Raw genomic sequence first — 13673 nt, forward strand, 5'->3', positions numbered from 1 at the left:
ATTTCCATTACATGAAATCCAAATAAAAATCTATTTAATTTACAGGTTGTAATGCAAAAAATAAAGTGGAGACAAATTTGACCCCAATAACTACCGTGGGATATGCGTCAACTGCAACCTTGGGAAAATCCTCGGCATTATCATTAACAGCACACTCGTACATTTCCTCAGTGAAAACAATGTACGGATCAAATGTCAAATTGGCTTTTTAGCAAATTACCGTACGACAGACCACATTCATGCTTTGTTGATTTCAACAAAGTTTATGATTCAATTTGGGATGAGGGTCTGCTATACAAATTGATGGAAAGTGGTGTTTGGAGAAAAACATACGACATTATAAAATCCATGTACACAAACAACATGTGTGCGGTTAAAATTGGCAAAAACACACACGTTTCTTTCCACAGTGCCGTGGGGTGAGACAGGGATGGAGCTTAAGCCCCACCCTCTTCAACATATATATATCAACGAATTGGCGAGGGCACTAGAACAGTCTGCAGCACCCGGCCTCACCCTACTAGAATCTGAAGTCAAATGTCTACTGTTTGGTGATGATATGGTGCTTCTGTCCCCAACCAAGGAGGGCCAACAGCAGTACCTAGATATTCTGCACAGATTCTGTCATACATGGGCCCTGACAGTAAATCTCAGTAAGATAAAATAGTGTCCCAAAAAAAAGATCCAGTTGCCAGGACTACAAATACAAATTAAATCTAGAACTGTTGGCATAGAGCACACAAAAAACTATACATACCTCAGTCTAAACATTAGCGCCACAGGTATCTTCCAAAGGTGTGATCTACCTGAGAGACAAGAAGGGCATTCCATGCCATCAAAAGGAACATAAAATTTGACATACCAATTAGGATCTGGCTAAAAATACTTGAATCAGTTATAGAACCCATTGCCCTTTATGGTTGAGAGGACTGGGGTCCACTCACCAACCAAGAATTCACAAACTGGGAAAAACATGAAATTGAAACTCTACATGCAGAATTATGCAAAAAACATCCTCTGTGTACAACGTAAAACACAGAATAATACACGGTGAGCAGAATTAGGCCTATACCCGCCAATGATTAAAATTCAGAAGAGAGCCGTTAATTTAGGGCTAGGCTCCTTTTTTCTCAATTTCCGCCTGAATGATGAGCCCAAAGTAAATTGCATGTAGCTCAGGCCCTGAAGCCAGGATATGCATATAATTGATACCATTGGAAAGAAAACACATTATTTTAACATTTCAATGTAGGAGAATATAACACAATCGATATGGTAGGAGAAAATCCAAAAGGAAAAAAAAATGTTTTTTTTTTGTTGAGGGAGAGACCATCCTCTTAGAAATGCAAGAGAAGGGTCATATTGTAAATTAGCTCCCTTTATGCAATTCCTATGGCTTCCATATGGTGTTAGCAGTCTATTTTCAAGGTTTCAAGCTTGAAACTTCAAAGACGAATAAGACATAACAGTTTTAGTAGAAGGACACAGTCTTGGAAATCCGTGTTTGCGCGCGCCATGAAGAAAATATGCAAAATCATTTTCCTAACTTTTTTCCAAAATAAATATTATAGTTTTATTACATTTTAAGGTATCTAAGGAGTAAATAGAAATGTATTTTGACTTGTTGAAACAAAGTATAGGGGTAGTTTTTCGGATTCCTTTCTCTGCAAGTTGAACGAGTGGATTACTCAAATCGATGGCACCAACTAAACTGACTTTTTGGGATATAAAGAAGGATTTTATCTAACAAAATGACAGTACATGTTATAGCTGGGACCCTTTGGATGACAAATCAGAGGAAGATTTTCAAAAGTAATTCAATATTTAATCTTTATATGTAAATGTATGAAACCTGTGCCGGTGGAAAAATATTTTGATGTGGGGCGCAATCCTCAAACAATCACATGGCATGTTTTCACTGTAATAGCTACTGTAAATCAGACAGTGCAGTTAGATTAACAAGAATGTAAGATTAAGAAGAATTGAAGCTTTCAGCCGATATAAGACACATATGTACCTAAATGTTAAAATCCATAATATTTATTAGAATTCATTTGAATTATGCGCCCTTCAGTCGAACCGGAAGCTGTCCCGCTAGCGGGACCCCGATCCTTAAGGAGTTTTATATTCTACAACCACCTAAAAGGAAGCAATTCCCAACCCTTCAATAACAAAGCCATCACCTCCAGAGAGATTAACCTGGAGAAGAGACCCTTAATAAGCAAGCTGGTCCTGGGGTTCTGTCCACAAACACAAACAGACTCCTATGGTGGGAGAATCAGAATTAGTTCGGTAACGTAATAATTAAGATGTCTTATCTGCTTAAAACTTCTTACGGATCATTGGGACGCTAGCGTCCCACTTTGACAACATCCTGTGAAATTGTAGGGCGCCAAATTCAAATGACAGAAATCGTAATATTAAACATTCATGAAAATACAAGTGTCAGACATCATTTAAAAACTTCTAGTTAATCCAGCCGCTTTGTCAGATTTCAAAAAGGCTTTACGGTGAAAGCACACCATGCGATTATCTGAGGACAGCGCCCCTGCACACAAAAGCATTACATACATTTTCCAACCAAGCAGAGGCGTCACAAAAGTCAGAAATAGCAATAAAATAAATCCCCTAGCTTTGAAGATCTTCCTCTGTTTGCAATCCCAAGGGTCCCATCTACATTACAAATGGTCATTTTGTTCGATAAAGTCCTTCTTTATACCCCAAAAAGTCAGTCGAGTTGGCGCGCTTGACTCAGTAATCCACTAGTTTCCCTCGTTCAAAATGCATACAAATGAATCCCGCAAGTTACCAATAAACTTCTTCCAAACATATCAAACAACATTCCTAATCAATCCTCAGGTACCCTAATATATAAATAAACGATACAATTGAAGACAGAGAATACCGGAGACCATTACCGGAGATAAATAACAAAGTGCACGCCCTCACCGGAACACACAACAAACACTACAGCCAAAATGGGAGCCACATAGAAAAACTACAAATTCAAGCTAATTTTTCATTTCAAAAAACAAACCTGAACCTCTTTTCAAAGACGGTTGACATCTAGTGGAAGCCCTAGGAATTGCAATCTGGGAGGTCTTCCTTTTATATTCACATTCCCAGCCATGGTAATCAGTGGTGAGCTGAAAAAATAATCTGTATGGATTGTCCTCAGGTTTTCGCCTGCCATATCAGTTATGTTATACTCACAGACATTATTTTAACAGTTTTGAAACTTTACAGTGTTTTCTATCCAATACTAGCATGCATATGCAAATCCTAGCTTCTGGGCCTGAGTAACAGGTAGTTTAAATTGGGCACCTCATTCATCCAAAAATCAAAATACTGCTCCCTAGTACGAAGAAGTTAATATGCTTAAAACTGTTGAACTCTTGTTGTTAGATTATATCCCTTCAGACTCTGGTGTTGGTAGTCGCACTTACTCCCCAAATGGGCCTCAGTCACCTGGGGCCCAGAGAGGGGAGAAGTCAGGCTTGTCTTTCACATGTCCCTGGTGCTATGCAGAATATCAGAAAAAGAAGAGAACAGGAGGGCACATTGTCTTCAATGTTATCAATGTTGTCTTCAATGTTGCGATTGTGTCTTTACCTATTTTAAACCATGATTTATCGGAAACCATTTACTATTCTCCACAATGTCTGTGCGCCAGTCACTCCCTCTATTGGCCTTAGGGGAGATAAGGTCTGAGACAAGATGTGTGGGGTAGTGTTTGGAACCATTGTATGTCATCTCTGATGTTGCACCTATCCTTGGATAGTGATTGACCTAGAGGCTCACTCTCCTCAGTGAGCTTGTCTAGGCGTGTGGTTAAGGAGGGGATTTACTTGAGAAGGGGGTTTCTGGAGTTGACAAATGACTTATGCCATAGAATGTTTTGGGGGCCAAATGTTGTACAATAAGGACAGTCTTCATAGCAGATGCTGGCTCGGTGATATTCCTTTCTCATTTATCAAGTCTCACCTTGTGACCCATTCCACAGGTCTGTTTGTCATGTAGACTAAATGGGGTGTATCTTGGCTATGAAATATATTTGTATCCTTTGTCTCGGGGCTCTCAACAAGGTTGTTTTGTCGACCAGCCATACAGAGCTCTCACTAATAAAGATTCAGTTTAAGTATAACTCTGATTTGTGTGCTAAGTTTTTCTCTCCTCATTTGATAATACAGAAATTAACCCCCACACCCCAAAGAGCCCCAGAACAGCAACACAATTAGACCCATCCAAATCATGAGAAAACAAAAATATAATTATTTGACACATTGGAAAGAATTAACAAAAAAACAGAGCAAACTAGAATACTTTTTGGCCCTAGACAGAGAGCACACTGTGGCAAAATACCTGACCATTGTGACTGACCCAAACGGAAAGCTTTGACTATGTATAGATTCAGTTAGCATAGCCTTGCTATTGAGAAAGGCAGCCGTAGGCAGACCTGGCTCTCAAGAGAAGACAGGCTGTGTGCCCACAAAATAAGGTGGCTACTGAGCTGCACTTCCTAACATCCTGCCAAATGTATGACCAAATTAGAGACACATATTTCCCTCAGATTACACAGATCCACAAAGAATTTAAAAAATAATTAAATTTTGATAATCTATTGGGTGAAATATCACAGTGTGCCATTACAGCAGCAAGATCTGTGACCTGTTGCCACAAGAAAAGGCCAACCAGTGAAGAACAAACACCATTGTAAATACAACCTATTTATATGTTTATTTACTTTCCCTTTTGTACTTTGACTATTTGCACATCATTACAACACATGATATGACATTTGACATGTCTTTATTCTTTTGGAACTTCTGTGAGTTTAATGTTTACTATTAATTTGTGTTAAATTCACTTTTGTTTATTATCTACTTCACTTGCTTTGGCAATGTTAACATATGTTTCCCATGCCAATAAAGCCCTTAAGTTGAATTGAATTAAGGGAAAGAGAAAAGTCCAATGAACATGGTCCATTAGGGACAGCAGGAGAACAGGTGTGAGATGGAGCATATTGCCTTTTTCCTTCTCATGTCTTTTTTTCTGAAATTTTTCTCCTTGTTTGGTCCACATTTAATGAAAGGGGTTGTTACAGTATATCTACAAAGAATGGTAGTTAGCTGATTTACTGAGTGTGTGGTTGATAATGGTACTGTGTGTAGAGGCAGTGTTCTTCAACCACAGCGTGAGTAGGCTTTTGTTCCAGCCCAGCACTAGCAAACTCGCCTGATGCCTGCACACCCTGTGGGTTCCCCGGGACCAGGGTTGAAGAACATTGGTTCTATTGTAGTTCTCAATGGTTTGATTGGGTTTCCTGTTGTACTGTGGTTGTCTGTTGCTGACAGTAGTTGGAGGGGACAGAGGTCTTCACTCCTCTTGAGATTAATGATTTCCAACTCTTTTAGAAAAGCACAAAGAAAGAAAAGGATTAAGGAGGGTGGGAGAATGACAGATGGAAAAGAGGAGATGGAGGAGAGAGAGAAAAGAGAGGCTAAAGAGACAGGCAAGATAGGAATGGATGGGAGAGAAATGCAGGGGAGGGAGAGAAGTAAAGTGGAAAAAAGGAATGGGGGTACACTCTTAGAAAAAAAGGTGCTTTCTAGAACCTAAAAGTGTTATTTGGCTGTCACCATATGATAACCCTTTGAATCATTATGTTTAGTTGCAGGTTAAACCCCTTTCGGTTCATGGATCCCGAAGGTTGTACATAGAACAAAACATGGTTATCCTATAGGGATAGCAAGATAATCCCTTTGGAACCCTTTTTCCTAAGAGTGTAGAGTGGGGAAGAGAGACAGGGGGTAGAGAGAGAGAAATAGTGTGGGTGAGAGAAAGAGTGGGAGAGGGAGAGAGAGAGAGAGAATGAGTTACACACTGACAAACAGGTGCAGCAGGGAACCAACACAGTCAGCAATAAAATGCTTAATAAAAACACATTTTCAAAGCCTTACACAGACCTTGTCTACGGCCCAAATGTCACCATATTCCCTATTTAGTGCACTACTTTTGACCATAGGGCCCTGGTCAAACGTAGTGTACTAAATAAGGAATAGGGTGCCATTTGGGATGCAAACATATTTTACCATTGGCTTTCAAACTGAATTGGATTCCAGACGAGAAACATTACTATTCAAATGAGAAACGAGATCAAATTAGTCACAAGAGCAGAGGCACAACACAACCTCTCATGATTGTAAGTGAATTCATGTTTTTGATTCCATTTAATTATAAATCGATTATGTCAAACAAAGTAAAGGTAGTGATTTAGTCATTCAGCCCGTTGCCCTGTGAACTCACCCCAGAGGAGGCAGGGACTATTTGCTCTCGGTGCTGAAGTCGTTGTCATGGAAACAGGAGAAGGCTGGAGATTGGGGTGGTACACTCGTCTAGTATAGGGCGGATAGAGGAAGATAAGAAATGTGTAAGAACAATAATACAGTATCTGGAGAGCAGCAGGTTGCAATATGCTACCTTTTTTGTTACTACACTCAATAACAAAAAAAGGTGCTAGTTATTACCAAAAAAATGGTACTTCATTTTTCCCTGCAGGGAAAATTCTGCCATTTTGAGTTCCATTTAGAACCATCATAAGCAACCCTCTTGTTCCAGGTAGAACCAATGGCAAGTTGTACAGTTACACCCATAGGATACTTCAGATGTGCTAATGGCACACACTGTTCGGTACTCACATGGTACTGGTCAGTACCTTTAAGGGTAGTGACCAGTACTGACCAGCCACCCAAAATTATTTTAATTTTTTTTTTTTACCTTGTACATGTGGGCTACATAGATGAGGTAGTCATATTGCACACAGAGTCCATGCAACTTATTATGTGACTTTTAAGCACATTTTTACTCCTGAACTTATTTAGACTTGCCATAGCAAAGGGGTTGAATACTTATTGACTCAAGACATTTCCGCTTTTCATTCTGTATTAATTTGTAGAAATTTCAAAAAACATCATTCTACTTTGACAAATCTAATTTTATTATATTTTAAATATATGAACTTAAAAAAGTAGAATGTGGAAAAAGTCAAGGGGCATGAATACTTTGAAGGCACCTACATCTGTTAAATACATGTTATTCATGGGGTGCCTTTGATACAACTATGAAACAGAAAGCATGTGTTGTAACAGCGTAACAGATTTGATTATTATGACAAAAAAATATAAAAAAATACCCCAACCACCGCAGTCAGTAAGACGCATGGTCAAATAATGAAAACATCAGTAGCCTAAACATCATTATAAGTGCCAAGTGTGCTTGATAAATAGTGAAAATCAGCACAAAAACAATAATGGCATTATAATGATTATATATAGTTAATTGTCAGCCCGCAGTGGCATCGGTTGGAGGTTGTCCATATCACATAAATAATGAATAATGAATGATGGTGAGTGTTGCTGAAGTTGTTTTTTGCTTGAGATGTAGGGTCTGCTCGCTCAGTTAATCGGCCCATAGCATTGTCACCGGCTTGTTCTACCCAAACAGTGCCTTCCCTTCCTCTCTCCTCTCTCACTGTTTCATTTGGTGGTGGTGTAGACACCTGTCACGCTTACTCCCTCTCCCCCTCTCCAGCGCAAGATGTTACCAGGCTACTAACCAGCGGCCCTGGCAACCATTACCACACACACCTGTATCCCATCATTACGCACACCTACTTTCCACCATTACGCACACCTGGACTTCATCATCACCTTGATTACCTTCCCCTTTTTTAGCCCTCAGTAGCCTCAGTCATCAGGTAGTATTGGTTTGTTTTGATTCACGGTCTCATGTTTTGTTCATCTGCGTTTATCATTATAAAACTCACCTTCTGTACTTGCTTCCTGAATCCCGGCATATACGTGACAGCACCTGTTTAGTGCGCACCATCCTGGCTTTTTTGCTATTGGACCTCAGAGATGTATGCTCAGCCTGAGGCTCAGAATCAGAAGAACAATCAGAGATGTCATGATTCATTTCTTCCCCACCGTCTGAGTCGTTTTCGTTCAATTTTGTATCGATGCTAATGCAGCATGTGCATCCATTCGCCTTGGTATTCTTGCCATTATAAATTACGCACGGTTTCACTGTGTACTCCAAGTAGGCTAGAGTAGACTGACAGGTCTGCTTGGATTCGGTGGCACTCCTTGGGATAGACAAGTGACAGCAGTTTCCTTCCGTACACATCCATATTCAGAACCCCGGTGCAACCTAGCAAATATCGTAAAAAATATCCTCTGAGTAATTCTGGGCAACAGTGTCTTGGCTTCGTCAGCACCACAACGCTGTTCAGACAGCTCACCCGCATAGATGAAACTCAATCTCATTGAATTTGTCTCCTCAGTTTAATTTTGTGTGTGTGTGTGTGCGTGCGTGCGCACGTACAGTTGAAGTCGGAAGTTTACATACATTACATTTAAGTCATTTAGCAGACGCTCTTATCCAGAGCGACTTACAAATTGGTGCTTTCACCTTATGACATCCAGTGGAACAGCCACTTTACAATAGTGCATCTAGGTCTTTTAAGGGGGGGGGGGAGAAGGATTACTTTATCCTATCCTAGGTATTCCTTAAAGAGGTGGGGTTTCAGGTGTCTCCGGAAGGTGGTGATTGACTCCGCTGTCCTGGCGTCGTGAGGGAGTTTGTTCCACCATTGGGGGGCCAGAGCAGCGAACAGTTTTGACTGGGCTGAGCGGGAACTGTACTTCCTCAGTGGTAGGGAGGCGAGCAGGCCAGAGGTGGATGAACGCAGTGCCCTTGTTTGGGTGTAGGGCCTGATCAGAGCCTGGAGGTAGTGAGGTGCCGTTCCCCTCACAGCTCCGTAGGCAAGCACCATGGTCTTGTAGCGGATGCGAGCTTCAACTGGAAGCCAGTGGAGAGAGCGGAGGAGCGGGGTGACGTGAGAGAACTTGGGAAGGTTGAACACCAGACGGGCTGCGGCGTTCTGGATGAGTTGTAGGGGTTTAATGGCACAGGCAGGGAGCCCAGCCAACAGCGAGTTGCAGTAATCCAGACGGGAGATGACAAGTGCCTGGATTAGGACCTGCGCCGCTTCCTGTGTGAGGCAGGGTCGTACTCTGCGGATGTTGTAGAGCATGAACCTACAGGAACGGGCCACCGCCTTGATGTTATTTGAGAACGACAGGGTGTTGTCCAGGATCACGCCAAGGTTCTTAGCGCTCTGGGACGAGGACACAATGGAGTTGTCAACCGTGATGGCGAGATCATGGAACGGGCAGTCCTTCCCCGGGAGGAAGAGCAGCTCCGTCTTGCCGAGGTTCAGCTTGAGGTGATGATCCGTCATCCACACTGATATGTCTGCCAGACATGCAGAGATGCGATTCGCCACCTGGTCGTCAGAAGGGGGAAAGGAGAAGATTAATTGTGTGTCGTCTGCATAGCAATGATAGGAGAGACCACGTGAGGTTATGACAGAGCCAAGTGACTTGGTGTATAGCGAGAATAGGAGAGGGCCTAGAACAGAGCCCTGGGGGACACCAGTGGTGAGAGCACGTGGTGAGGAGACGGATTCTCGCCACGCCACCTGGTAGGAGCGACCTGTCAGGTAGGACGCAATCCAAGCGTGGGCCGCGCCGGAGATGCCCAACTCGGAGAGGGTGGAGAGGAGGATCTGATGGTTCACAGTATCGAAGGCAGCCGATAGGTCTAGAAGGATGAGAGCAGAGGAGAGAGAGTTAGCTTTAGCAGTGCGGAGCGCCTCCGTGATACAGAGAAGAGCAGTCTCAGTTGAATGACTAGTCTTGAAACCTGACTGATTTGGATCAAGAAGGTCATTCTGAGAGAGATAGCGGGAGAGCTGGCCAAGGACGGCACGTTCAAGAGTTTTGGAGAGAAAAGAAAGAAGGGATACTGGTCTGTAGTTGTTGACATCGGAGGGATCGAGTGTAGGTTTTTTCAGAAGGGGTGCAACTCTCGCTCTCTTGAAGACGGGAGGGACGTAGCCAGCGGTCAGGGATGAGTTGATGAGCGAGGTGAGGTAAGGGAGAAGGTCACCGGAGATGGTCTGGAGAAGAGAGGAGGGGATAGGGTCAAGCGGGCAGGTTGTTGGGCGGCCGGCCGTCACAAGACGCGAGATGTCATCTGGAGAGAGAGGGAGAAAGAGGTCAGAGCACAGGGTAGGGCAGTGTGAGCAGAACCAGCGGTGTCGTTTGACTTAGCAAACGAGGATCGGATGTCGTCGACCTTCTTTTCAAAATGGTTGACGAAGTCATCTGCAGAGAGGGAGGAGGGGGAGGAGGATTCAAGAGGGAGGAGAAGGTGGCAAAGAGCTTCCTAGGGTTAGAGGCAGATGCTTGGAATTTAGAGTGGTAGAAAGTGGCTTTAGCAGCAGAGACAGAGGAGGAAAATGTAGAGAGGAGGGAGTGAAAGGATGCCAGGTCTGCAGGGAGGCGAGTTTTCCTCCATTTCCGCTCGGCTGCCCGGAGCCCTGTTCTGTGAGCTCGCAATGAGTCGTCGAGCCACGGAGCGGGAGGGGAGGACCGAGCCGGCCTGGAGGATAGGGGACATAGAGAGTCAAAGGATGCAGAAAGGGAGGAGAGGAGGGTTGAGGAGGCAGAATCAGGAGATAGGTTGGAGAAGGTTTGAGCAGAGGGAAGAGATGATAGGATGGAAGAGGAGAGAGTAGCGGGGGAGAGAGAGCGAAGGTTGGGACGGCGCGATACCATCCGAGTAGGGGCAGTGTGGGAAGTGTTGGATGAGAGCGAGAGGGAAAAGGATACAAGGTAGTGGTCGGAGACTTGGAGGGGAGTTGCAATGAGGTTAGTGGAGGAACAGCATCTAGTAAAGATGAGGTCGAGCGTATTGCCTGCCTTGTGAGTAGGGGGGGAAGGTGAGAGGTTGAGGTCAAAAGAGGAGAGGAGTGGAAAGAAGGAGGCAGAGAGGAATGAGTCAAAGGTAGACGTGGGGAGGTTAAAGTCGCCCAGAACTGTGAGAGGTGAGCCGTCCTCAGGAAAGGAGCTTATCAAGGCATCAAGCTCATTGATGAACTCTCCGAGGGAACCTGGAGGGCGATAAATGATAAGGATGTTAAGCTTGAAAGGGCTGGTAACTGTGACAGCATGGAATTCAAAGGAGGCGATAGACAGATGGGTAAGGGGAGAAAGAGAGAATGACCACTTGGGAGAGATGAGGATCCCGGTGCCACCACCCCGCTGACCAGAAGCTCTCGGGGTGTGCGAGAGCACGTGGGCGGACGAAGAGAGAGCAGTAGTAGGAGTAGCGGTGTTGTCTGTGGTGATCCATGTTTCCGTCAGAGCCAAGAAGTCGAGGGACTGGAGGGAGACATAGGCTGAGATGAACTCTGCCTTGTTGGCCGCAGATCGGCAGTTCCAGAGGCTACCGGAGACCTGGAACTCCACGTGGGTCGTGCGCGCTGGGACCACCAGATTAGGGTGGCTGCGGCCATGCGGTGTGGAGCGTTTGTATGGTCTGTGCAGAGAGGAGAGAACAGGGATAGACAGACACAGTTGACAGGCTAGAGAAGAGGCTACGCTAATGCAGAGGAGATTGGAATGACAAGTGGACTACACGTCTCGAATGTTCAGAAAGTTAAGCTTACGTAGCAAGAATCTAATTGACTAAAATGATTAAAATGATAGAGTACTGCTGGGGTAGGCTAGCTGCGTTGTTGACACTACCCTAATCAAGTCGTACCGTTGAGTGTGAAGTTTCTACAATGCTGCTTATCGGGAGCTAGCTGGCTAGCTAGCAGTGTTGGTTACGTTACGTTGCGTAGGAGAACGACAATAGCTGGCTAGCTAACCTAGAAAATCGCTCTAGACTACACAATTATCTTTGAAACAAAGACGGCTATGTAGCTAGCTATGTAGCTAGCTACGATCAAACAAATCACACCGTTGGGACTGTAATGAAATGAAGTGAAAAAGTGATACTACCTGTGGAGCGACGCGGAATGCGACCGGAATGCGAAAGTTCTATTCAGTAGACGTTGGCTGGCTATTGGCTAACTAGGAGTGTCTCCTACGTTAAGGACGACAAAATAGCTGGCTAGCTAACCTCGGTGAATTAAGATAATCACTCTAAGACTACACACTCTAAACTACACAATTATCTTGGATACGAAGACAGCAAAGACAACTATGTAGCTATCTAATACTACACTAATCAAGTCGTTCGGTTGAGTGTGATAGTTACTACAGTGCTACGGTAGCCGGTGAACGTATGCTAGCTGCTAGGCAGATAGGAGGGCGACGAAATACGATAATAACGCAATTATCACTCTAAGACTCCACACTCTAAGCTACACAATTATCTTGGATACGAAGACAGCAAAGACAACTATGTAGCTAGCTATGTAGCTAGCTAACACTACACTAATCAAGACGTTCAGTTGAGTGTGATAGTACTACAGTGCTACGGTAGACGGTGAACGTGTTGGACAGATAGGAGACGACGAAATACGATAATTACGCAATTATCTTTGATACAACGACGACTATGTAGCTAGCTAAGAGGAAATTGCTAAGATTAGACAAATCAGACCGTTGTACTATAATGAAATGTAATGAAATGTAATGAAAAAGTTATACAACCTGCAGACCGAAGCGCGGATGCGACCAGATCGCTCCAACCCGGAAGCATAATACACTTAGGTTGGAGTCATTAAAACTTGTTTTTCAACCACTCCACAAATTTCTTGTTAACAAACTATAGTTTTGGCAAGTCGGTTAGGAGATCTACTTTCTGAATGACAAAAGTAATTTTTCCAACAATTGTTTACAATTTCACTTAGAATTCACTGAAGGTACCTTGTTCATCTGTACAAACAATAGTACTCAGGTATAAACACTATGGGACCACACAGCCATCAGACCGCTCAGGAAGGAGACGCGTTCTGTCTCCTAGAGATGAACGTACTTTGGTGCGAAAAGTGCAAATCAATCCGGGAACAACAGCAAAGAACCTTGTGAAAATTCTGGAGGAAATAGGTACAAAAGTACCTATATCCACAGTAAAACGAGTCCTATATCGACATAACCTGAAAGGCCGATCCGCAAGGAAGAAGCAACTGCTCCAAAACCACCATAAAACAGCCAGACTACGGTTTGCAACTGCACATGGGGACAAAGATCGTACTTGTTGGAGAAACATCCTCTGGTCTGATGAAACAAAAATAGAACTGTTTGTCCATGTTTGGAGGAAAAAGGGGGAGGATTGCACACCATCCCAACCGTGAAGCACGGGGATGGCAGCATCATGTTGTGGGGGTGTTTTTGCTGCAGGAGGGACTGGTGCACTTCACAAAATAGATGGCATCATGAGGGAGGAAATTATGTGGATATATTTAAGCAACATCTCAAGACATCAGTCAGGAAGTCTCAAATGGGTATTCCAAATGAACAATGACCTCAAGCAGACTTCCAAAGTTGTGGCATAAGGACAGCAAAGTCAAGGTATTGGAGTGGCCATCACAAAGCCCTGACCTCAATCCTATAGAAGATTTGTGGGCAGAACTGAAAAAGCATGTGCAAGCAAGGAGGCCTATAAACCTGACTCAGTTACACCAGCTCTGTCAAGAGGAATGGACCAAAATTCACCCAACTTATTGTGGAGAGCTTGTGGAAGGCTACACGAAACGTTTGACCCTAGTTAAATAATTTTAAAGGCAATGCCACCAAATACGAATTGAGTGTATA

The 13673-nt window shown here is 43.6% G+C and overlaps 1 protein-coding gene across 2 annotated transcripts in view; it reads right to left on the reverse strand.

Moving 5' to 3' along the window:
* Positions 1-4249: 4249 nt before the first annotated feature.
* Positions 4250-13673, reverse strand: part of LOC115140432 (C-1-tetrahydrofolate synthase, cytoplasmic-like) — a 58324-nt gene continuing 48900 nt past the window's right edge. Inside the window, exons 28-29 of one of the 2 annotated variants that reach the window (XM_065026440.1) lie at positions 6307-6395; positions 4250-5777 (exon numbers count right to left, since the gene is read on the reverse strand). In XM_065026440.1, coding sequence (XP_064882512.1) covers positions 6324-6395 — 72 coding nt within the window. In that variant the 3' untranslated portion in view covers positions 4250-5777; positions 6307-6323. The remainder of the gene's footprint in view (positions 5778-6306; positions 6396-13673) is intronic. The other variant, XM_029678764.2, reaches the window with a different exon arrangement.

Source organism: Oncorhynchus nerka, linkage group LG13 (assembly GCF_034236695.1).
Source record: "Oncorhynchus nerka isolate Pitt River linkage group LG13, Oner_Uvic_2.0, whole genome shotgun sequence".
NCBI lineage: Eukaryota > Metazoa > Chordata > Actinopteri > Salmoniformes > Salmonidae > Oncorhynchus > Oncorhynchus nerka.